General features: G+C 35.8%; 1 protein-coding gene across 2 annotated transcripts in view; it reads right to left on the minus strand.

Moving 5' to 3' along the window:
• Window positions 1-23,894, minus strand: part of LOC136033088 (uncharacterized) — a 53,402-nt gene that overhangs the window by 22,739 nt on the left and 6,769 nt on the right. For both annotated transcript variants that reach the window (XM_065713694.1, XM_065713693.1), the window contains exons 3-4: window positions 22,832-22,969; window positions 5,497-5,700 (exon numbers count right to left, since the gene is read on the minus strand). In XM_065713694.1, coding sequence (XP_065569766.1) covers window positions 5,497-5,700; window positions 22,832-22,969 — 342 coding nt within the window. The remainder of the gene's footprint in view (window positions 1-5,496; window positions 5,701-22,831; window positions 22,970-23,894) is intronic.

Here is a 23,894-nt window from a genome sequence, read left to right on the forward strand (position 1 = left end):
GAGAGCTATTTGCTGGTTCAAAGTAATCAGAGGGCGAATGCCCCCCCCCCCCACTCCCTTCATTTCTCAAAGTATTTCCGATCAGAAATTTGATATAGCCATTTTGTTCAACGTAATTGAAAAGTCTGCAAATCATGTCTTTGAATATGAAAACCCCCCACAGCCCTCAGGATAAGATTTGTTTATGCCCTTGGGGCAAATAAGGTTTTTACAGGAAGCGTTGTCGTAGAAACTTCAGAAAGGGCCCATTCAATTGGAAATTGAGAGAACTAGTGCCTTTGTTATCAGTCGAAAGTTATCGGAGGGAAAATGCCCCCCACCGCACTCATCATTTCCTAAAACACTTCAAATCAAGATTTTCAGATTGCCATTTTGTTCAACGTAGTTGAAAGTTCAGGAAACTATTTCTCTGGGGATGAAAAATCCCCGCAGCGTTCAGGGCAAGGATTGTAGGTTATGCACTGGGGCATAAAGGTTCTTATAGAAAGCGTGGTCATAGAAACTTCGGAGGGGGCTCATTGGATTGGTAATCAGAAACTATAGTGCGCTTTTTAGGAGTCAAAGTGATCGGAGGGCAGCTACCCCCCCCCCACACACACACACACGTAGTATTTTCCCGAAAAACATCTAATGGAACTTTTGAGATAGTCATTTTTGTCAAAAAAGTCTAAATATCATATAACAAGTAAGTTATGCCCCTTTGGCATTTAACGTTTTTATGGAAAGGATGGTTGTATAAACTCTAGAGGAGGCTGATTTGGTTGAAAATAGAAAATTCTAGTTCCCTTTTAAGAGTCAAAAGTGATAGAGGGCAGCAAGCCCCCCTCCAAATAACCCCTACATGAAATAAATCTCTTTAAAATTCTGAGATAGTTATTTTTTTCAAAACAGTCCAAAGAACATAATAATGTCTCTAGGATTGACACAACCCCCCAGCGCCCTGGAGATAGGGTTGTAAGCTATATCATAAGGGCTTATAAAGTTTTTATGGAATGGGCGGTCGTACAATCTTCAGCTGGAGCTGATTTTATTTAAATTGGAAGTTATAGTGCCCCTATTAGGAGTCGAAGGCATTTGAGAGCAACCAGGAGCTTGTAGGACCGCCCATTCCATAAAAACTTTTTAAGCCCTTATGATATAGCTTACAACCCTATCTCCAGGGCGCTGGGGGGTAGTGTCAATCCTAGAGACATTATTGTGTTCTTTGGACTCTTTTGAACAAAATAACTCTCCACGCTCATCGTTTCCCTTAAAACTTCCAATCAAAATTAAGAGATAACAATTGCGTTCATCAATGTTGAAGGGTCTAGAAATTATGTCTGTGAGGACGACCCCTCCCCTCCTACAGCTCTTCGGGCAAGGGTTATAAGTTATACCCTGGGGGCATATAAGGCACTTATAGAAAGGGTGATCGTATATGCTTTGGAGGGGACTCATTGGATTGGTAATCAGAAGTTCAAGTGCCCTTTTTAAGAGTCAAAGTGATCAAAGTGCAGCTACCCTCCCCCTCCCCCACACACTTACACAAGCCCGTCAATTATCCCGACGCATATCCAATAAATATTTTGAGACAGGCCTTTAATTCAAAATAGTCCAAAGATCATATAACAAGGCTTTTGAGGTTGGTACGAGCCACCAGAGCCTAAGGGCGAGGGTTGTAAGTTATGCCTCTCGGGTATTTAAGGATCTTATAGAAGGATGATTGTACAAACTTTAGAGGTGGCTCAATTAGTTGAAATTGGAAGTTCTAGTTCCCAGCTCATTTGGTTGAAATAGGCAAGTTTTAGTTCCCTTTTAAGGGTCAATAGTGATGGAGGTCAACTAGCCCCCTCCCCCAACTACCACTTTTTTCACTAAATGTATATGATTAAAATTGTGCGATACCAATTTGGTTTAAAATAGTCCAAAGAACAATAACCCCCCAGAGCCCTGGGGCAAGTGTTTTAAGTTATAATGCTAGGGGCATATAAGTTTCTTATGAAATGGGTGGTCGTATTCAATTCAGATTGATCTCATTGGATTTTAAATTGGAAGTTATAGTATCCTTTTTAAGAGGCAAAGTGTTTTGAGAGAACCCACCCCCACACGCCCATCATTTCCATTACAAACATCCAAACACAGTTTTGAGACATTAATTTTTTAGCATTGTTGAAAAGTTCAGTAATTAGATATTTGGGGATCTCAACCTCCCCCCCCCTGAGGCCTTAGGGCAAGGGCTGAAAGTTGTGCAATTTGCTCATTGTTTACATTTAGTATATGTTATTGAGAAGAGGTATGCATGTTTGACTTCTACTTTCCCAAAATACGAAGGACATTAAGATGAGTCTTTCAAGGAATGTTGAGGAATGTTTGGAATTACATCATAACATGTTATATGTATATGGATTGTCAAAAGGTTGTCCCTCAGGAATGACCGAAAAGACAATATTTGCACGCTAGTCCTACTACTACAACTACTGCTGCTTCAACTGCTACCAAAAGCACTATTACTACTAGCACTACTATCACCAAGTACTATTAAGGCTAAGGCTAAAATTATATCTGAGGAAACTTTGAGCGGAAATTTGAACTAAATCAAAACATACTGTGGGTACACAGATTGCTGATATGGACGTATCAGCAATATTTTTGGAATGGCTTACCATACCAAGAGGAAATTTCAGGGGCATCATGTTACTACTGTTTTTAATGCTGCTGCTACTACTGTTACTCTAATAAATATACACTATTACTGCTACTACTGTTCCTACAACTACCACTACCAAGATACGAGTACAATTAAGGCTACATGTATGAGGGTGAACTTTTGACAGAATATTGAAGGGGAATTTAAACTAAATCAAAAAGCCCTATATGTATGTAGGTTGTCAGAAGGGCGTATCTTAAGAGCTAATTTGGGTATTAAGTTGAATATTTCAGAGAATACTTAAAGGGGAAGATCAATTGACAAAAAAGAAATATACGCTTGTCACTACTAACACTCATACCAGTGCTACTTTTTCTCATGCTACTACTGCTACTAAACTATTCAATCTACTACTTTAATTACAACAGCTTGTAAATTTTAGAGTATTAAGGTCAAAAGGGTGTCAAAACGGCACATCAACAATGTTTTTGGAACGGCTTAACGGGTCAAGGTAAAACTTCTGGGGCATCATGAAAGCGGTGTTCAACTGACCAAAAGGCATTATACATATGGTACTACCTCTAATAATATTGTTGCTGCTACTGCTACTGCTACTGCCAATACAACACTAACACTGTAACTACTTTTACTATCATCGAAACTACTGTGATTATAGTACTTTTAAGGCTATGTCTATTAAGGTAAAATTTGAGAAAATATTGATGGCAATTCGAACTAACAAAAGAGACTATGTGCATTTAGATTTTCAATAAAACGTATCTTAAGAATTGGCTTGTGTATTAAGTTGGAACTCTCAGAGAATACTTAAAGGGGATGATCAATTGTCCAAAAGGCAATAGTGCTTAATATTACTACTACTACTGCTACTATAAAATTTACTAGTTCTAATAGTGCTGTTATTATTGCTCCAATTGCTATTACAACTATGCCTAAGGGTATGAAGAGGAAATTTTCAGAGACTATTTCTGAAAATTGCTGCTGTACGGATGACAACCTGTCATCTGTATGCAGATTGAATCAACATCAGGGATGTTGAACTAACCAAAAGACAATATTTGCATCATAATACTACTGTTTCTACTCTTACAACTACTACTACTGCTACTATTATTATCATTGCTACTACTACTACTGCTACCAAAGCTAAGACTACTAGGATTAACTCTACTCCTGCTGCTATTACTATAACTACTGGTGCTACTAATACTACTAATAAATCTAAGGTATTAAGGCGAAAATTTTGGGCATTATTGTAACTGTATTGAAATAAATTGAAACACACTATGCTCACATAGGTTGTCGAAAGCTTCAGGACCGGTTGATGATGCTAAGTTAAAATTGCGTCATGTATTGAAGGGCATGTTGAAAAAACGTGCTATGTGCATGCTGTTAATAATTGTACTACTGCTACTACAACTATTGCAGCTACACAAGCTAAGGGTATTAAGGTGAAGCTTTCGAGGAATATTTAGGCAGATACTGAACTAAATCAAAATTAATTATGATCATGTAGATTGTCAATAAGGTGACAAAGCAATATCACAATAACAGCTTACATTATTAAGCTAGACCTTTCAGGGTAAGTTGTGACAGATTTGAACTAGCGAGAAGACACTATGTGTATACTTTTGATATTATTTCTACGGTTACTGTGATTACTGACACTTAAGGGTATTAAGTTGAAACATTTAGGGGGAATTTCAATTAAATGAAAAAACTATACTCATGCAAATATTTAAAGGGCATATAAGCAATATCATAGGCAGCGCTGCTCTATCATAGCAACTAATATCACTGATATTTTAAAGTAGCTAATTTGGTTGGAAATTCAAAGCTCTAGTACCCTTTTCAAGAGTCAAAAGTGATTGGAGGGCAATCAGCCCTCCTCTTTAGCTCATAATTTTATAAGAACTTCCAATCAAAATTTAAGATAGCTATTTTGTTCAGCATAGCTGTCTAAGAGAGTAGACAGATTTTTTGGCGAATGGTATCAAGTTTTCTATTTCAGGTCAACTAAAGTAGGCATGAAACTAAATTAAACACTACTTTTTGTGTCTAGATTTTTAAAAGGATGTATGTTGTTAAAATTGCTGAAAATTTTTCTCCAGCATACAAATAGCAGGCCAGACTATAAGTCTTAAGAAAATGAAAATATTTTAACTCTTGTTTTCTTTTCCCCTGAAAAGTCTAAATCAATATAAAACGAACAGAAGTTAATTAAAAAAACTTTTTCTGCAAAATAAGTTTTTCAAAGAAAAGTTAAGAACTCCACCAAAAATGAGCAAAAATAAAATAAAATTAGCTACTAAGGCTAAAACTACCGCAAGTAAGCATCGATAAATAAATGAAACCAAAACGAACAGAAATTACAATTACTAACCGAGTCAAACTCAAAAAGATCAGAAATTAACATGAGTAGCACTCAAAACCACTCTGCCTTCTCAAGGCCATGCTTCTATAACTTTAATAAATCAAATATTATTAACATTTTGATTAATGAATATCAGTATATGTATATTAAAATTACAATAAACATTCAATAGTATTTTTTCCAGTAAAGTTCAAATAATTATGTTCTAGCTTTGGGAAGGCATGGGGGGTTTTGAGGGCTACTCATATTAATTTCTGCTCTTTTTGAGTTTGAATCGGTTATTTATTGTAATTTCTGTTTGTTTTGGGTTTTATTTATTTATCGATGCAGACATCTGGTAGTTTTACGCTTGGTAGATTATTTGACTTTATTTTTGCTCATTTTTCGTTAAATAGAGTTCTTTACTTTTCTTTGAAAAACTTATTTCGTGGAAAAAGCTTTTCTTTTTAATTAATTATAGTCAAAGGAGGATACTTACATTCCTAAAAAGATGTATCAGATCTCGATAAAACTCTCTACCTGAGAAGCGCTTGTGGAATAGCTCGAACATGCTACTCAAAACTAGAAATCCATCATTAAGAGCCTTTGGTCCAAGATTTTTAGTCAAATACCAACAAGGTAATCCTCGTCGCGTTTTCGATTGATCCATGTAATCGTCCATAATGAGGTAATATGATTGCATCTGTAAATAAAAACTATACATTGTACATTATTAGGAACATACAGGTGTATTACTTTAACTTTTTACAATAATGAACGGGCCTCGTTCATTTTTACACTGAATCAGGACTTAGTTAGTTCGATTTCGCACTGAACAAAGCCTTGACTCTTTTTTGTATTTATTCTGATGGTGCTCATTTTTGAACTGGATCACTGAGATCTTGCGCTTTGAAGTTGCCTAGGTTTTCATCAAGTCAGTCAACAGCTTTGACTTAGCTCATGTTTGCACCAATATTGAGAATCTTTGCATAGTTCCTTTTTAAAAACGTGTGCAACCTTTTCTTTAGAAACGGGTGAGCTAGGGGTAATATAGATCCCCTTAGTGCCGATTATTGAAATCAGGCAGACATTCAACTTTTAATCCAACTGGAAAAGCCTTTCAAACAGTTCGTGGTAATGAACTATAAGTGAGTTGCGACCCAATAGTAAACGAAACTCTAAAAAACTAAATTTTGAAACCAAATTGCAGGGCAACTAATTGGAGGACAACTAGGCCCCTCTCCCATGCTCATTTATCTAAAAAAATTGGAGGTAGGTGTTACGGTAAATTGATTAAAAACTTTCCGAAAAAGAAATTTTCTAAAGAAAAGTAAACGCCATATTAAACTTAAGATCAGAAGAAATAGAAATCTACAATTAGCCTACTCAAACTCAAAACGACCAGAAATTACTATTAAAGAATAAATGAAACCCAAAACGGAGAGCAATTAAATAAACAATCATAGCAAAAAAACATACGACCTTTACCTTAGACCCTAGATCCTCCTGAGTCATCGATGGCGCATAGGGCGTCGACAAAGTCTCTCCATTCATCACGAAGCTGTGCGGCTGCAGTGATATCTTCCCATTGCGGAGTGAGGGAAATTTTTGCCTTTTTTAGGTCCCGATCATACTGCCTCCGCAGTGTGTGTTTTGGTCGGTCTTGTCTTCGTCTTCCTTCAGGCTGCCATTGATACACTCTTGAGGGAAGTCTGTCTTTGGGCATGCGTAGAACATGACCCAAATATGTCCATCTTCGTTTCTTCAAAACTTCGGTCACTATGGGCTGGTTTGTTTTCAGCCGGATTTCCCTATTGGTGATTTTCTGATGCCAACTGATTTTGATGATCCTCCGAAGGCAAATGTTTTCGAATCCAAGGATACGTTTCTCAAGTTGTTGGTTGAGTTTCCAACATTCAGTGGCGTACATCAATATAGACAACATATTGCTGTTGAACAGGCGCAATTTTAAACGAAGTAAGTATTTGTTGCTTCTCCAAATTGGTGTTAGTCTGTTGAAGGCGCCTGATGCTTGTCCAATCCTTCTCTTGATTTCAAATGTTACATCGCCAGTATTTTCTATCCAGCTTCCTAAGTATTTAAATTCAGATTTATCGGAGCATTGAAGAGTTAGGGGGGAGCCAGATGTGGACATACTTTTTGATTTATCAACGTTGATCGACAATCCGACCTCTAGGGCTTTTTCTGAGATTTCATCAAATAGCAGCTGTAATCGATCTTTGGCGGCTTCTAGTAGTACTATATCATCTGCAAAGTCAAGATCTGCGAGTTGTTTGTTCTTGACGTTTACTCCGTAAACTGTCTGAGTACGTACTCCATAACTATTGTAAATAAAAGTGGTGATAATACACATCCTTGCTTGACACCAGTCATGATTTTGAAGTGTCTTTTCACTCCGTTTTCTGTTCGAACACAGCATTCTGTTTCTTCGTACAGGGCGATAATCAGTTCTACTATCTTGGGGGGTATTCCATAGTATTTGAGCATTTTCCTTAAGATTTCTCGGTCATCCGAGTCAAAGGCCTTTTCTAGGTCAATGAAAAGAAGATATAGCTTTTTATCCCATTCCTTTGAGTCGTCAACCAGCATTCTCAGTGTGAAAATTAGGTCTGCACATGATCTTCCAGGTCGGAAGCCGTGTTGTTAATTACGAAGATTTTGGTCCAGTTTCTGCTGTAGGCGTTGTAATATAATAATTGACAAAAGTTTACTAGGTATCGACATTATGTTAATACCTCTCCAGTTGCCACAAACAAGCGCATCGCCTTTTTTGAAGAGCCTAATAATGGTTCCTTTCGTCCAGTCACTGGGCACTTTCTGTTCACTCCATATCTGAGTTAGTAGCTAAACCCAAACTGTCATGCAGTCGTGGACTGAAGTTTTCAGCATCTCAGATGTAATGCCATCTACTCCTGGCATTCTTCCGTTCCTTAGCTTTCTGACAGTGGCTAGGATTTCTTCTGGAGACGGTGGATCTTCATTTACATTAAGAATCATAAATGGAGTGTCAGGAATTAGATCTTGGTCATTTATTCTCGGTCTATTTAGTAGGTTCTCGAAGTGGGTTGCCCACCTCTCGTCAATCATCAAAGGGTCTGTCAAAAGGGCTCCATTCTCGTCCTTTACTAGATTAGTCCTGTTAGGTTTGACTCCAATCATCTCATTGGTTAATCTATAGACTGTTTTCGAATCTCCCTTCTTTGCTGCTTCTTCCGCCAAAGCTGCTTTCTGTTCAATAAATTGCCTCTTGTCGGTCCGGGCACTCTTCTTTACTTGTTTGTCTATTTCTCTATATGAGCCTTGCAGAACAATTAATTCAGATGCGTCTGAGGCCACCAGAATGGAAAGTTTGGCTGATTTTCTTGCATCAATTAGTTTCCAGGTTCGTTCGGAAATCCATCTTTCTTTCTTTTTCTTCTTATAGCCTAATTTCTCCTCTGCAACTTCTCTGTACGTGGTTTTAAGTTTCTCCCACATGCGTTCGACATCAGCCCTTGGTTCTACTTCCGATTGCAGGGCTTCAAATCTATTTGAAAGTTCTAATTGGAACATCCGTGCTGTTTCCTTGTCGTTCAGTTTCTCAACGTTGAAGGTGATCAATTTGATTGCACGTGCGGCCATCTGGTGAAGTCCATGTATATTTGTGAATGGTCTTGTGTTGAAACCATGTACCTCCTATGACAAGGTCGTTGTTCAGGGCAAAGTCGACAAGTAGCATTCCGTTTTCGTTCATATCACCTATTCCATGTTGTCCCATGACTTCAGGACAGTAATTGTGACAAGATCCTACTTTCGCATTGAGATCACCTACGAGACATATGATATCGTGTCTAGGAATTTCTGCAACAACACTTTGTAGTGTTTCATAAAAGTTGTCTTTCTCTATTTCATCCGCTTCGTTAGTTGGTGCATAGCAGGCAACGATTGAGAGTTTTCCATGAGCTGACCAAAATCGTGTGTAAATAATTCTTTCGTTTACAGGTGTCCATTTTAGCATCGCTCGCCTAGCTGCGGGTGACATCAGTACACCCACACCTGCTTGGCGTCTGTTTTCATGTCCGCTGTATGTGAGGACGTGGCCATCTTGTAGGGGTTCCATCCCGCTACCAAGCCATCTAGTTTCACTAATGGCTGTTATGTCTATATTGTACCGTATCACTTCTTTCAGTATCTGTTCAGTCTTTTAGATCTGGCTCATCGTTCTCAAATTCCAAAATCCGAGCTTCAGTTGTTGCTTTGTAGTCAAAAATCGGGTCCGGGGGCATGCTGAGGTTGTTAGGGAAGTAGTAGTCATATCCGAGGCTAAAGTCGACGATTCAGTTGCTGATTTCTTTTTGCAGGGACAGGTAGCAAGCCTAGCGCCCAACCCTCTTCCTTTCGCAACCGGACTTGGGACCGGCTATGGTGGAATTAATACAACAGTATGGAATTAATCAATACGACAGGTAGTAATATAAATGAATAAATAAATCTTAAAACGTGTAATGCTTAAGTTGAATATGCAAATCAAGCTTAAAACAACAAAAAATATTTGGCCATTGAAGTAAGAATGATACCCAAAATGAACAGAAATTAAATAAACAATCATAGCAAACAAAGATGAATAGGTGCTAATTTGAATGAGTGAATGAATCTTAAAACCAGTAAAACTTAAATTCAATATGCAAATTAAGCTTTTAAAGAAGAAAAATCTCTACAAACAAGAGTTTGGGCCTTGCCTCCTTCTCTCATTGTAAAAGTGTGAAACCTACTGCGTCTTTGGTGCTTTACTGAAAACTATATGTGTCTTGAACAGCCTTGGAAAATACAAATAAAATCAAACCGAACGCTTGATATGAAGTGACATTAATTGTTGAAAGATCGTCAGTTGAAGATTTTATTTCAGTGTAATTTTATCTTCGTTTTCAATGCTGCAATAACTGGAAAAGAAAATACTTGTAATATAATTCGTTTTCCGTGAAGCGCCAATGATGCAGTAGGCTTTAGACTTTTCAAACAGTTCGTGGTAACGAATTGTAGTAAGGAGCGACCCGGGTCAATAGTAAACGAAAGTCATAGAATCTTAACGAAAATCGCACTATTGCATTCAGCGTATTAGAGAACCCTATTGCGAAAATTTCAAGCTCCTATCTACAAAAATGTAGAATTTCGTGTCAAACAGTTCGTGGTAACGAACTGTAGTGAGGAGCGACCCGGCTCAATAGTAAACGTAACTCTAAAAAATGGAATTTCGATGCTGAAAGATACATCAAAAGAATCAGATTTTCATGCTGATTTTAAATGTATAAGTTTCATCAAATTTAGTCTTGTCACCAAAAGCTAAGAGCCTGAGAAAATTTGCCTCATTTTGGAAAATAGGGGGAAACCCCCTCAAAAGTCATAAAATCTTAATGAAAATCACACCATCGCATTCAGCGTATCAGAAAACCCTATAGCAAAAATTTCAAGCTCCTATCTACAAAAATGTGGAATTTCGTATTTTTTGCCAGAAGACAGATCACGGGTGCGTGTTTATTGGTTTTTTGTTTTCTTTTTTTCCCAGGGGTCATCGTATCGATCAAGTGGTCCTAGAATGTCGCAAGAGGACTCATTCTAACGGAAATGAAAAGTTCTAGTGCCCTTTTTAAGTGACCCAAAAAATTGGAGGACACCTAGGCCCCCTCCCACGCTCATTTTTTTTCTCAAAGTCAACGGAACAAAATTTCGAGCTAGCTATTTTGTTTTGCATAGTGAAAAACCATAATAACTATGTCTTTGGGGATGACTTACTCCCCCACAGTCCCTGGGGGAGGGGCTGCAAGTTACAAAACATTGACCAGTGTTTACATACAGTAATGGCTATTGGGCAGCGTACAGACGTTTTCAGTGGAATTTTTTGGTTTGGGGTGGGGTTGAGGGGAGAGGGCTATGTGGGAGGATCTTTTCTTGGAGGAATATGTCATGGGGGAAGAGAAATTCAATAAAAAGGGTGCTGGATTTTCTAGCATTACTATAAAAAATACAATGAAAAAATACACATGAAAAAGTTTTTTCAATTGACAGTAAGGAATAAAATTAAAACTTAAAACGAACAGAGATTATTACGCATATGAGGGGTTCTAAAAATACTTTAGCATAAAGAGCGAGGTATAGGAGAAGATAGATACCTCGCTCTTTATGCTAAAGTATTTTAGTATTTTAAACTATTTATTCTACGGCCTTTCTGATTCAGGGGTTGTTCTTCAAGAATTGGGACAAAACTTAAGATGTAATGTAAAGAGCGAGGTATTAAAGAGGGGACAAACCCCCTCATATACATAATAAAAATATAAGAATATAAAAGTTTGTTACGTATTTTAATTCTTAAGTTACGTATATTTTTTACTAGTAAAAACATTCGTTAAAAATTAAAAGTTTTAGTTGCCTTTTTAAGTAACCGAAAAATGGGAGGGCAACAGGGCTCCTTCCCCACCCCTTATTTCTCAAAATTGTCTGATCATAACTAAGAGAAAGCCATTTAGCCAAAAATTCATTTTTCAAAATTCATTTTGCAAATTTCATTTTAATAATTTATTTCCGGAGAGCCAAAAACAAACATGCATTAATTCAAAAACGTTCAGAAATTAAATAAAAAAAACTAGTTTTTTTTAACTGAAAGTAAGGAGCGACATTAAAACTTAAAACAAACAGAAATTACTCCGTATACGAAATGGGTTGTCCCCTCCGCAATCCCTCGCTCTTTACGCTAAAGTTTGACTCTTTGCCACAGTTCTACTTTTTAAAATAATTAAAAACTTTAGCATAAAGAGCGAGGGATTGCGGAGGGGACAACCCATTTCATATACGGAGTAATTTCTGTTCGTTTTAAGTTTTAATGTCGCTCCTTACTTTCAGTTAAAAAAACTAGTTTTTTTTTATTTAATTTTTTGCCAGAAGACAGATCACGGGTGCGTGTTTTTTTGGTTTTTTATGGCACTTGGTATTAACCAAGTTACATATAGCAATCGCAAATTCTGTCGGTCTGTCCGTCTGTCGGTCTGTCTGTCGGTTTGTTGGTCCCGGTTTTGCTACTTTAGACACTTCCAGGTAAGCTAGGACGATGAAATTTGGCAGGCTTATCAGGGACCGGACAAGATTAAGTTAGAAATAGTCGTTTTTCCAATTTGACCATCTGGGGGGGAGTGGGGGGCTGGTCAATTCGGAAAAAATAGAAAAATGAAGTATTTTTAACTTACGAACGGTTGATCAGATCTTAATGGAATTCGATGTTTGGAAGGATATCATGTCTCAGAGCTGTCATTTTAAATCCCGACAGGATCTGATGACATTGGGGGGGAGTTGGGAGAGGGAAACCTAAAATCTTGGAAAACACTTAGAGTGGAGGGATCGGGATGAAACTTGGTGGGAAAAATAAGCACAAGTCTTAGATACATGATTGACATAACCCTTTGGAGAAGTGGGGGGGGGGGGTATTTTGAAAAATTAGAAAAATGAAGTATTTAATAACTTACGAACGGGTGATAGGATCTCAATGAAATTTGATATTTAGAAGGATAGCGTGTCTCAAAGCTCTTATTCTAAATCCCGACCGCATCTGGTGACATTGGTGGGGGGGTTTGGGTTGGGGGAGCCTAAACTTTTGGAAAACGATTAGATTGGAGGGATCGGGATGAAATTTGGTGGGGAAAACAAGCAGAAATCTAAGATATGTGATTTACATAATGGGAACGGATCCACTCTATTGGGGGGGGGGGTCAATTCTGAAACATTAGAAAAAATTACGTATTTTTAATTTACAAAGGAGTGATCGGATCTTCATGAAACTTCATATTTACAAGGAACACATAGCTCAGATCTCTCATTTTAAATCTCAACCAGATCCAGCGTCATGTGGGGGGGTGGCAGTTGGGGGGGGGCGAAAATCTTAGAAAATACTTAAAGCGGAGAGATCAAGATGAAACTAGATGGGAAGAATAAAAACCTGTCTAAGATACGTGACTGACATAACCAGACCGGATCTGATCTCTTTTGTGGAGTTGGGGGGGGGGGGTAATTTTGAAAATTGAGGTATTTGTAACTTACGAAAGGGTGACCAGATCCTAATGAAATTTGATATTTAGAAGGACCTTGTGCTTTAAAGCTCTAATTTTGAATTCCGACCAGATCCTGTGACATTGGGGGGAGTGGGAGGGGGAAACCAGAATTCTAGGAAAACGTGAAAATTGGGGTATTTTTATCTTACGAATAGGTGATCGGATCTTAATGAAACTTGATGATATATATATAGAAGGATCTTATGTATCAGATGCTCCATTTTCGACTCGAATTGGATCCGCGGACACAGGGGTTGGAGGAGGGAAACAGAAATCTTGGAAAACGCTGAGAGTGGAGAGATCGGGATGAAACTTGATGGGAAGAATATGCACAAGCTCTAGATACGAGATTGACATAATCGGATCGGATCTGTTCTCTTTGGAGGATCTGAGGGGGGGATTTTAATTTGGAAAAATTAGAAAAATTGAGGTATTTTTATCTTACGGATAGGTGATCAGATTTTAATGAAATTTGATATTTAGAAGGAATTCATGTTTCAGAGCTTTTATTTCAAATCCCGACCAGATCTGTTGACATTGGGGGAGTTCGAGGGGGAAATCTTGGAAAACACTTGGAGTTGAGGAATGGGGATGAAGCTTGGTGGATAGAATAAGCAATGTCCTTGATACTTGATTGACGGAACCGTACTGGATTTGCTCTCTTTGGGGGAGTTGGGGGAAGGGGTTCAGTGATTTGGCGAGTTTGGTACTTCTGCACGTGCTAGGACGATGAAAATTGGTAGGTGTGTCAGGGAGCTGCACAAATCGACTTATTAAAGTCGTTTTCCCAGATTAGACCATCTGGGGGGGGGGGCTAAAGGAAGAGGAAAAATTAGAAAAAATGAGGTATTTATAACTTAAGAGTAGGTGATCGGATCTTAATGAATTTTGATATTTAGAAGGACATCGTGACTCAGAGCTCTTATTTTAAATCCTGACCGGCATTAAGCCTCTGATTTTCCTTTTAAATCAATCTATCGATTCTTAGAATTTTGTTAGAGCTCACACCATATGAGATCTTGGCTCTTAGCTCTTCTCGCCTCGTCACAAGTGCCATATGAGCTCTTAGCTCTTGTTTTCCCAGGGGTCATCGTATGGATCAAGTGGTCCTAGAATGTCGCAAGAAGGTTCATTCTAACGAAAATGAAAAGTTCTAGTGCCCTTTTTAAGTGACCAAAAAATTGGAGGGCGCCTAGGCCCCCTCCCGCGCTCATTTTTTAACCAAAGTCACCGGATCAAAATTCTGAGGTAGCCATTTTATTCACCATGGCTGTCTCAGAATTTTTACCGGATATATTTTAGGAAAAAGGGAGTGGGGGGCAGTTGGCCTCCGATCAATTTAGACTCTTAAAAAGGGTACTTGAACTTCCGATTTCCAATCGAATGAGCCCCCTCTGAAGCTTATACGACGACTCCTTCCACACTAAGTGCTTCCGGGGGAAAAAAATACTATAGCGTTGCCTCTGAAAGAGCAAACGTGTTTTTGAAAAATTAGAATTTTAAAGAGAAATTTTAGAATTCATACTAAATATTTTTGGAAGACTCTTTAATTTTCCTGGAGAAATTCGTCAAACCGACCTTTTAATATTAGTCGGAGACTTTATGAAATATGATAAACCTTATAAGTACTTGTTAATTTTGATTGATACATTTAGTTGTTTTTCAAATGTATTCCCTTGGAAGACAATGATTGGTCATGAAGCTGTTAAGTATTTTGACAATCTCTTTGCATTTTCCCTTTTCAAGGAATTACAAATAGATGGCAAAAAAGAATTTTTAGCACCGGCCGAAAAAAAAAATGCTAGAAAACCATAATGCTGTGCTGCATCATTCGCTCTTCCATACTTTTCTTTTTCCCTTTTAAAGAACTACAAATAGATGGCAGAAAAGGATTTTACTACCGGCCATAAAGAAGGTACTACAGAACCATGCATTGCTGTATCATTCGTTCCCACCATAAAGTGCAGTACTGCAGAATTAGTTATCAAATGTAAATATTAAATCCCTATTTTATATTATTATGTTCTTAATTTATAAGACATCAATTCTTATTTACATTATATATTTTATGTTATTCTCTTATATTATTATACTATTTTATATTTTAAAATTAGAAAAAATGAGGTATTTTTAACTTACGAAGGAGTGATGGGATCTTAATGAAATTTCATATGTATAAGGAATTCGTAACTCAGATCTCTTATTTTAAATCCCGACCGGATTCAGTGTCATTGGAGGGAATTGAGACGGGGGAACCGAAAATCTTGGAAAAGCCTTAGAGTGGAGAGATTAGGATGAAACTTGGTGAGAAGAATAGGCACAAGTCCAAGATACGTGGCTGACATAACCGGACCCGATCTGCCCTCTTTGGGGGAGCTGGGGGGCGGGGTTAATCAGATCTTAATGAAATTCGATATTTAGAAGGAACTTGTGCTTCAGATTTCTTATTCTAAATCCCGACCAGATCGAGTGACTTTGGGGGATTTTAAGGGGGAAACCTGAAATCTTGGAAAACGTAGAAATTGATGTGTCTTATCTTAGGAATGGGTGATCATATCTTAATGAAGCTTGATATATAGAAAGCTTTTATGTCTCAGATGCTCCATTTTCAATTTGAATCGGATCTGGGGATATAGGGGGTTAGAGGGGGAAAACAGAGATCTTGGAAACCGGAAATCTTGGAAAACGCTTAGATTGGAGAGGCCGGGATGAAAGTTGATGGGAAGAATAAGCACAAGCTCTAGATACGTTGCTGATATAATTGGAGTGGATCTGATCTCATTGGGGGAGTTGGGGGCGCTAATTCAGAAAAATTTGAAAAATTGAGGTATTTTTAACTTAAGGATGGGTGACCGGATCTTAATGAAATTTGATATTTACAAGGAAATTATGTCTCAGAGCTCTTATTTTAAATCCCGAACAGATCTGATGACATTGGGGGGAGTTGGAGGGGGAAACCAGAAATCTTAGAAAACGCTTAGAGTGGAGAGATCGAGATAAAACTTGGCAGGTCGTAGATACGTGATTGAAGTAACCGGACTTGATCCACTCTCTTTGAGGGAGTTAGGGGGCTCCTGTGCTTTGGCGAGTTTGGTGCTTCTGGACGTGCTATGACGATAAAAATTGGTAGGCGTGTCAAAGGGACCTGCACAAATTGACTTGATAGTCATTTTCCCTGGTTCGACTATCTGAAGGCTGAAGAGAGAGGAAAATTAGAAAAAAGAGGTATTTTTAACTTACGAGTGGATGATCGGCCTTTAATGAATTTTGATCAAACAGTTCGTGGTAACGAACTGTAGTAAGGAGCGACCCGGCTCAATAGTAACCAAAACTCTAAAGAATAGAATTTTGATGCCAATACATACATCAAAAGAATCACATTTTAATGCTGATTTTAAATATATAAGTTTCATCAAGTTTAGTCTTACCCATCAAAAGTTACGAGCCTGAGAAAATTTGCGTTATTTTAGAAAATAGGGGGAAACGCCCCCTAGAAGTCATAGAATCTTTACGAAAATCACACCATCAGATTCACCGTATCAGAGAACCCTACTGTAGAAGTTTCAAGCTCCTATCTACAAAAATGTGGAATTTTGTATTTTTTGCCAGAAGGCAGATCACGGATGCGTGTTTATTTGTTTTTTTTTTTTGTTTTTTTTTTTTTTTTCTTTTTCCCAGGGGTGATCGTATCGACCCAGTTGTCCTAGAATGTTGCAAGAGGGCTCATTTTAACGGAAATGAAAAGTTCTAGTGCCCTTTTTAAGTGACCAAAAAATTGGAGGGCACCTAGGCCCCCTCCCAAGCTAATTATTTTACCAAAGTCAACAAATCAAAATTCTGAGATAGCCATTTTATTCAGCGTAGTCGAAAAACCTTATAACTATGTCTTTGGGGACGACTTACTCCCCCACAGTCCCCGTGGGAGGGGCAACAAGTTACAAACTTTGACCAGTGCTTACATATAGTAATGGTTATTGGGAAGTGTACAGGCGTTTTCAGGAGGATTTTTCTGGTTGGGGGAGGGGTTGAGAAGAGGGGGATATGCTGGGGGAACTTTCCATCGATAGTTTGTCATGGCGGAAGAAAATCTCCATGAAGGGAGCGCAGGATTTACTAGCATTATTTAAAAAAAAAAATGAAAAAATAAATATGAAAAAGTTCTTTCAGCTGGAAGTAAGGAGCAGCATTAAAACTTAAAACAAACAGAAATTATTACCCATTTGAGGGGCTCACCTCCTCCTAATACCTCGCTCTTTACGCTAAAGTATTTTTAGTAATTTCAACTATTTATTCTACAGCTTTTGTGATTCTGGGGTCATTCTTAATGAATTGGGACAAAATTTAAGCTTTAATGTAAAGAGCGAGGATCTGACAAGGGGGGAACCCCCTCATATATGTAATAAAAATATGAGAATACAAAAGTTCTTTACTTAAGCTAATTTATAAGTTACGTAAATCTTTTACTAATAAAAATATTCGTAAAAAATCAAAAATTCTAGTTGCCTTTTTAATTAACCAAAAAACCGGAGGGCAACTAGGCTTCCTCCCCCGCTCTTTTTTTCTCAAAATCATTCGATCAAAATTATGAGAAAGCCATTTAGCCAAAAAAAAAATGCAAATTTTGTTTTAATTATTCCTCTGCGGAGAGCCAAAATCAAAACATGCATTGATTCAAAAACGTCCAGAAATTAAATAAAAAAAACAAGTTTTTTTAACTGAAAGTAAGGAGCGATCGGCATTAAGCCTCTGATTTTCCTTTTAAATCAATCCATTGATTCTTAGAATTTTGGTAGATCTCACACCATATGAGCTCTTGGCTCTTCTGGTCTCGTCAAAAGTGCCATATGAGCTCTTACCTCTTGTTATATTGTCAAAGTGCTGATATTTTTGAAAAGTTCAAAAAAGTAAGAAATCAAGTGAATACTTTTCGAAGATCTTGTGTTAATAACTATTATGAATCGAAACTTAAAGCAACAAAAGAGGACTCAAAAGGAACATGGAAAGTTTTGAGAGAAGTGTTAGATAGTGACAAACAGAAAAATTCGCCAACTCCACTAATTATAGATGGAAAATCTAAGGAGGCAAACAGATCATTGTGAATCACTTTGGTGCCTATTTCTCGACGATTGGTGGAGTGGTTAAAAAGAAAGATAAGCCAAAGAGTCAAGGAACAAGTAAGGAAGCTTTCATTGATGAGAGAGGTCTGGGACTATTAATGGAGACTGAAGCAACAAGTATGCTGGAATTGAAAGAAATTGTAAATAGCACTAAGTCAAACTCTCTCTCTCTCTCTCTCTCTCTCTCTCTCTCTCTCTCTCTCTCTCTCTCTCTCTCTCTCTCTCTCTCTCTCTCTCTCTCTCTCTCTCTCTCTCTCTCTCTCTCTCTCTCTCTCTCTCTCTCTCTCTCTCTCTCTCTCTCTCTCTCTCTCTCTCTCTCTCTCTCTCTCTCTCTCTCTCTCTCTCTCTCTCTCTCTCTCTCTCTCTCTCTCTCTCTCTCTCTCTCTCCTCAACCCCTCCCCCAACCAAAAAATCCCACTGAAAACGTATGTACACTTCCCAATAACCATTACTATATGTAAGCACTGGTCAAAGTTTGTAGCTTGCAGCCCCTCCCACGGGGACTGTGGGGGGGGGGGGGTAAGTCGTCCCCAAAGATATAATTATAAGGTTTTTCGAATATGCTGAATAAAATGGATATCCCAGAATTTTGATCCGGTGACTTTGAGAAAATAATTAGCGTGTTGGGGGGCCTAGGTGTCCTCCAATTTTTTGGTCACTTAGAAATGGCACTAGAACTTTTCATTTCCATTAGAATGAGCCCTCTTGCAACATTCTAGGGACTACTGGTTCGATGCGATCACCCTTGGGGAAAAACACACAAAGAAAAACAAATAAAGACCCATCCGTGATCTGCCTTCTGGCAAAATGTACAAAATTCCACTTTTTTGTAGATAGGAGCTTGAAACTTCTACAGTAGGGTTCTCTGATATGCTGAGTCTGATGGTGTGATTTTCGTTAAGATTCTATCACCTTTAAGGTTCTCAGGTAGCATGTTCTCAGGCTCGTAACTTTTGATCGGTAAAACTAAACTTGACGAAACTTATACATTTAAAATCAGCATTAGAATACGATTCTTTTGATGTAACTATTGGTATCAAAATTCCGCTTTTTAGAGATTTGGTTACTATTGAGCCAGGTCGCTCCTTACTACAGTTCGTTACCACGAACTGTTTGAAACGGACATGTTTTGAGGGAAACTTTAGCGAAGTTTTGAGAGCTCATTAATACTTTTAGCGTTAGTATTTTACGAATGTATATTAAAACTTACTGCAGATAATCAGCCTTTGGTGTCTTTCTCCTCATAATGAATATTTTACAGATTCAAAACATGATAAAAATGACTTTGAGAATAGTATAATTAATACTTTTTGCATTCCTTCTGATCATCTAAGCGGGATACATATTTTGAGCTACTCTACAGCCATTATTGTGAATAAGTGATTTAATACAGAGAGAAGGACATTTGATAGGAATTTAAATTCCTTCAAAAACATATGTTGATATTTTTCAAAATCGTTTGGATTTCAAGTTATTTATTTTATTAAGAGAGCGCCATTATACTTTTCAGAATATTTAAATATATTTACAAGCGTATATGTGTTACATGATTATATTCGTGAGAATGCAATTTAGTTATTATATAAAGTCGATTATGCACCACCTAAAAAGTGTTTGTAAAAATTGAGATGTGAACTGACAAGATGTATTTCAAAGACTAGTTTATTTAATAAATTTACAGATTTTTTTGAATTTTTTTTTTGTCCTAATCTTCTTAGTTGATGAAAATATTATAGTATAGGAATATCAGGTAATCTTTGTCTAATTCTGCAGTTCTGCAAATAAAAAGGATAAGATGATTACAAAAGTAAAGTTGTAAGAACCTCTAATTGATTATTAAAGCAGAGACAAATGAATTTGGCGTAGATATCACGAAGCCAAGGTTGGAGATATAAACGGCGATCAATAATATCCCCATTATTTCTGTAAAAAAGAAGAAATAGGATATCTGGATATGGTACATCTGATTCTATTGATCTGATTGAATATTTTAACTGATTTAAGTTTCTAATTTGTTTTACAAAAGTCAAACGTTGGAATATTTCAAGAGGAACGGAAAAAACAACGAAATTCTTCCACTTGTGATATTTTTTCGTGGAAGTAAAAGAATAATAATATTAAATAATAATATTAAAATAATAATAATATATATTATATTATATTATGTACTAATTATATTATATACTAGCTGTTGGGGTGGCGCTTCGCGCCACCCCAACACCTAGTTGGTGGGGGCACTTCGCGCCCCCCCCCAAGCCCCCCCGCGCGCGTAAGTCGTTACGCGCCATAATAGTTACGCGCCATTGTAGTTGTGTCCCTATGTCCCACCTGTGAATATAGATAGATATATATATATATATATATATATATATGGTTTTAACTACGTAAAACTTGCGAATATACAACATTCTTTGCTGTCCCATTGTCTTTGCATATAAATAGATTGTCAGGTTTACCGACTCTTGAACATGCAACATATAATGGTCCATGGGAAAACAATCTGTATTCAGATCTATACCTCATGATTCTAATGATTGCCCTTGAGCTTTGTTGATGGTGATTGCTAATCGACTATTCCCTGTCCCGGTGTCCCGGTCGTCATTTATATCCCCCTGTTTCCCCCGGTGTCCCCGTTGTTGTTGTGTCCCTGTGTCCCGGTCGTCATTTATATTCCCTGTGTCCCGGTCGTCATTTGTATCCCGGTGTCCCGGTCTGTATATACATTCGTTTTTTAGTTTTGTTTTTCTCCTTTATTTTTTTCCTTTTTTTTTCTTTTTTAGTTTATTTAGATTTTTAGATTTTTTAGTTTTTTTATTAGTTTTTAGTTTTTTTTTCTTTTTAGTTTTTTTGTAGTTTTTACCTTCTTTTTAGTTTTGTTAGTTTTTTTTTTACTTATGTCCTGGTCGTCATTTATACTCCCTGTGTCCCGGTGCTTTGTTGATTGCTAATCGAACATTCCTTTTGTCCTGGTCGCTTTCTCTTTGAGTGTCGTCATTTATTTTTTTCTTTTTTAGTTCTTTTAGTTTTTACCTTTTTTAGTTTTTTTTATTTTTAGATGAAAATTTTTTTTAGTTTTTTCCTTTTTTTTTTTTAGTTTTTTATTGGTTTTTACCTTTATTTTAGCTTATTTTTCAGTTTTTTCCTTTTTTTTAGTTTTTTTTTATTTTTTATTTTTTTTAGTTTTTTACCTTTTTTTAGTTTTTTTAGTTTTTTAGCTTTTTTACTTTTTTTATTAGTTTTTAGTTTTTTTTGTAGTTTTTGCCTTTTTTTAGTTTTTTCAGTTTTTTTTTTTAGTTTTTTATTGGTTTTTACCTTTATTTTAGCTTATTTTTCAGTTTTTTCCTTTTTTTTAGTTTTTAGTTTTTTTAGTTTTTTACCTTTTTTTAGTTTTTTTAGTTTTTTTTAGTTTTTTAGCTTTTTTATTTTTTTTATTAGTTTTTAGTTTTTTTTTGTAGTTTTTGCCTTTTTTTAGTTTTTTTAGTTTTTTAGCTTTTTTATTAGTTTTTAGTTTTTTTTGTAGTTTTTGCCTTTTTTTAGTTTTTTTAGTTTTTTAGCTTTTTTATTTTTTTTTCGAACATTCCTTTTGTCCTGGTCGCTTTCTCTTTGAGTGTCGTCATTTATTTTTTTCTTTTTTAGTTCTTTTAGTTTTTACCTTTTTTAGTTTTTTTTATTTTTAGATGAAAATTTTTTTTAGTTTTTTCCTTTTTTTCTTTTTAGTTTTTTATTGGTTTTTACCTTAATTTTAGCTTATTTTTCAGTTTTTTCCTTTTTTTTAGTTTTTTTTTTATTTTTTATTTTTTTTAGTTTTTTACCTTTTTTTAGTTTTTTTAGTTTTTTTAGTTTTTTAGCTTTTTTACTTTTTTTATTAGTTTTTAGTTTTTTTTGTAGTTTTTGCCTTTTTTTTTAGTTTTTTATTGGTTTTTACCTTTACTTTAGCTTATTTTTCAGTTTGTTCCTTTTTTTAGTTTTTTTTAGTTTTTAGTTTTTTTAGTTTTTTACCTTTTTTTTAGTTTTTTTAGTTTTTTAGCTTTTTTATTTTTTTTATTAGTTTTTAGTTTTTTTTGTAGTTTTTGCCTTTTTTTAGTTTTTTTAGTTTTTTTAGCTTTTTTATTAGTTTTTAGTTTTTTTTGTAGTTTTTGCCTTTTTTTAGTTTTTTTAGTTTTTTAGCTTTTTTATTTTTTTTATTAGTTTTTAGTTTTTTTTGTAGTTTTTGCCTTTTTTTAGTTTTTTCAGTTTTGACCTCACCTGATCCAGTTTTTTCAGGTGACGTCACCTGATCCATCCACAGATCCACACACAGACAACTTATTTTTATATATATAGATATTATATTATATATATACATATATATATATATATATATATATATATATATATATATATATATATATATATATATATATATATATATATATATATATATATATATATATATATATATATATATATATATATAATATATATATATATATATATTAATATAAATAATAATATATAATTATTGATAATAATAATAATAATAATAATATAATAATAATATAATTATTATTAAATAATAATAATAATAATATTAAAATAAGAGGCAAACAGTTTTTCCTACCAAAAAAATGGTGTTTACACTTACCATCTCTATTCCCCAGCCAATAATGTAAGCATTTTGTAGCTCTTCTTCTGTCAGTTTTCCGTTTTTTAAAGAAATTGAGGTGTCAACTACAGTGAATCCTCGATTTAGTTTACCTCGTGTGCAGTTGATTTCAAGCACCTAATAAAAAATGACCTGTTAGTTCTATCATATTTCGAAACTAATTGACTATCACTTCACTTTCAACCGAAATTAGTTTCTATGTTTTTTTTTTGTTTTTTTTTTAGCTAGTCTTTTTGATTTTGCAGAGTTTTTGCTAGATCTTTTTCTTCTAAGAAACTGCAACTTGAATCTAGACTCCTTTCGACTTCTAGCAGGTTTCTTCTGAATATTCAGTTGATATTTCAAATATCAAGATGATCAGCGGATAATAAAATGGCTTTTTTTCCCTTCAACATCAACACAATCTTTATATTAAATTAGTTTTTTCTTCTTTTTTTATCAGCTGAAAATATAGATTGCCCTAGAATAACTTTGAATTTACTTACAGTAATAATTTTGATCCTTATTGCGCACATAATTTGCATGGTTTTAATGGAGTTCAATTTGCTTTTTACAATTTGCATAAGACACCTTTATTAGGTCAATTAAATTCTTGTGATTTTTTAAGAAGGCGTACGAGACGCAGTAACTGCTTCAAAGTCTCAGACAAGGAGGTGTTGATTGTGAAAGCGGTGTCGTCACATCACGTTCTACTGAGCGATCGAAGATTCTAACAAGGTCACTAAACCCGTTAGGGAAGATCACAGGGGAAAGCCAGCACCGTGGTACATTCACTCGACAAATCTCTTTTTAGTTTTAATTCTCCCGTTAGAATCAAAGCAGTATGTTTCTGAGAATAGATATAGTAAGTTAAAATACTATATTAAGGTTTGTATTTAAGTGAGATTTTGAAACTGAGGGTTCAATCGGCCTTCTCCCATAAATATCCAGGTTCTTTCAGATTCCCCATGAAGGTAATTCGGTATCTATCTAGTAATTAAGGAATGGATGCGATCTTAGTGATTTTATATTTCTTTTGATCTTTAAAAGAATTTTAGAACGC

Source organism: Artemia franciscana, chromosome 11 (genome assembly GCF_032884065.1).
Source record: "Artemia franciscana chromosome 11, ASM3288406v1, whole genome shotgun sequence".
Lineage (NCBI taxonomy): Eukaryota > Metazoa > Arthropoda > Branchiopoda > Anostraca > Artemiidae > Artemia > Artemia franciscana.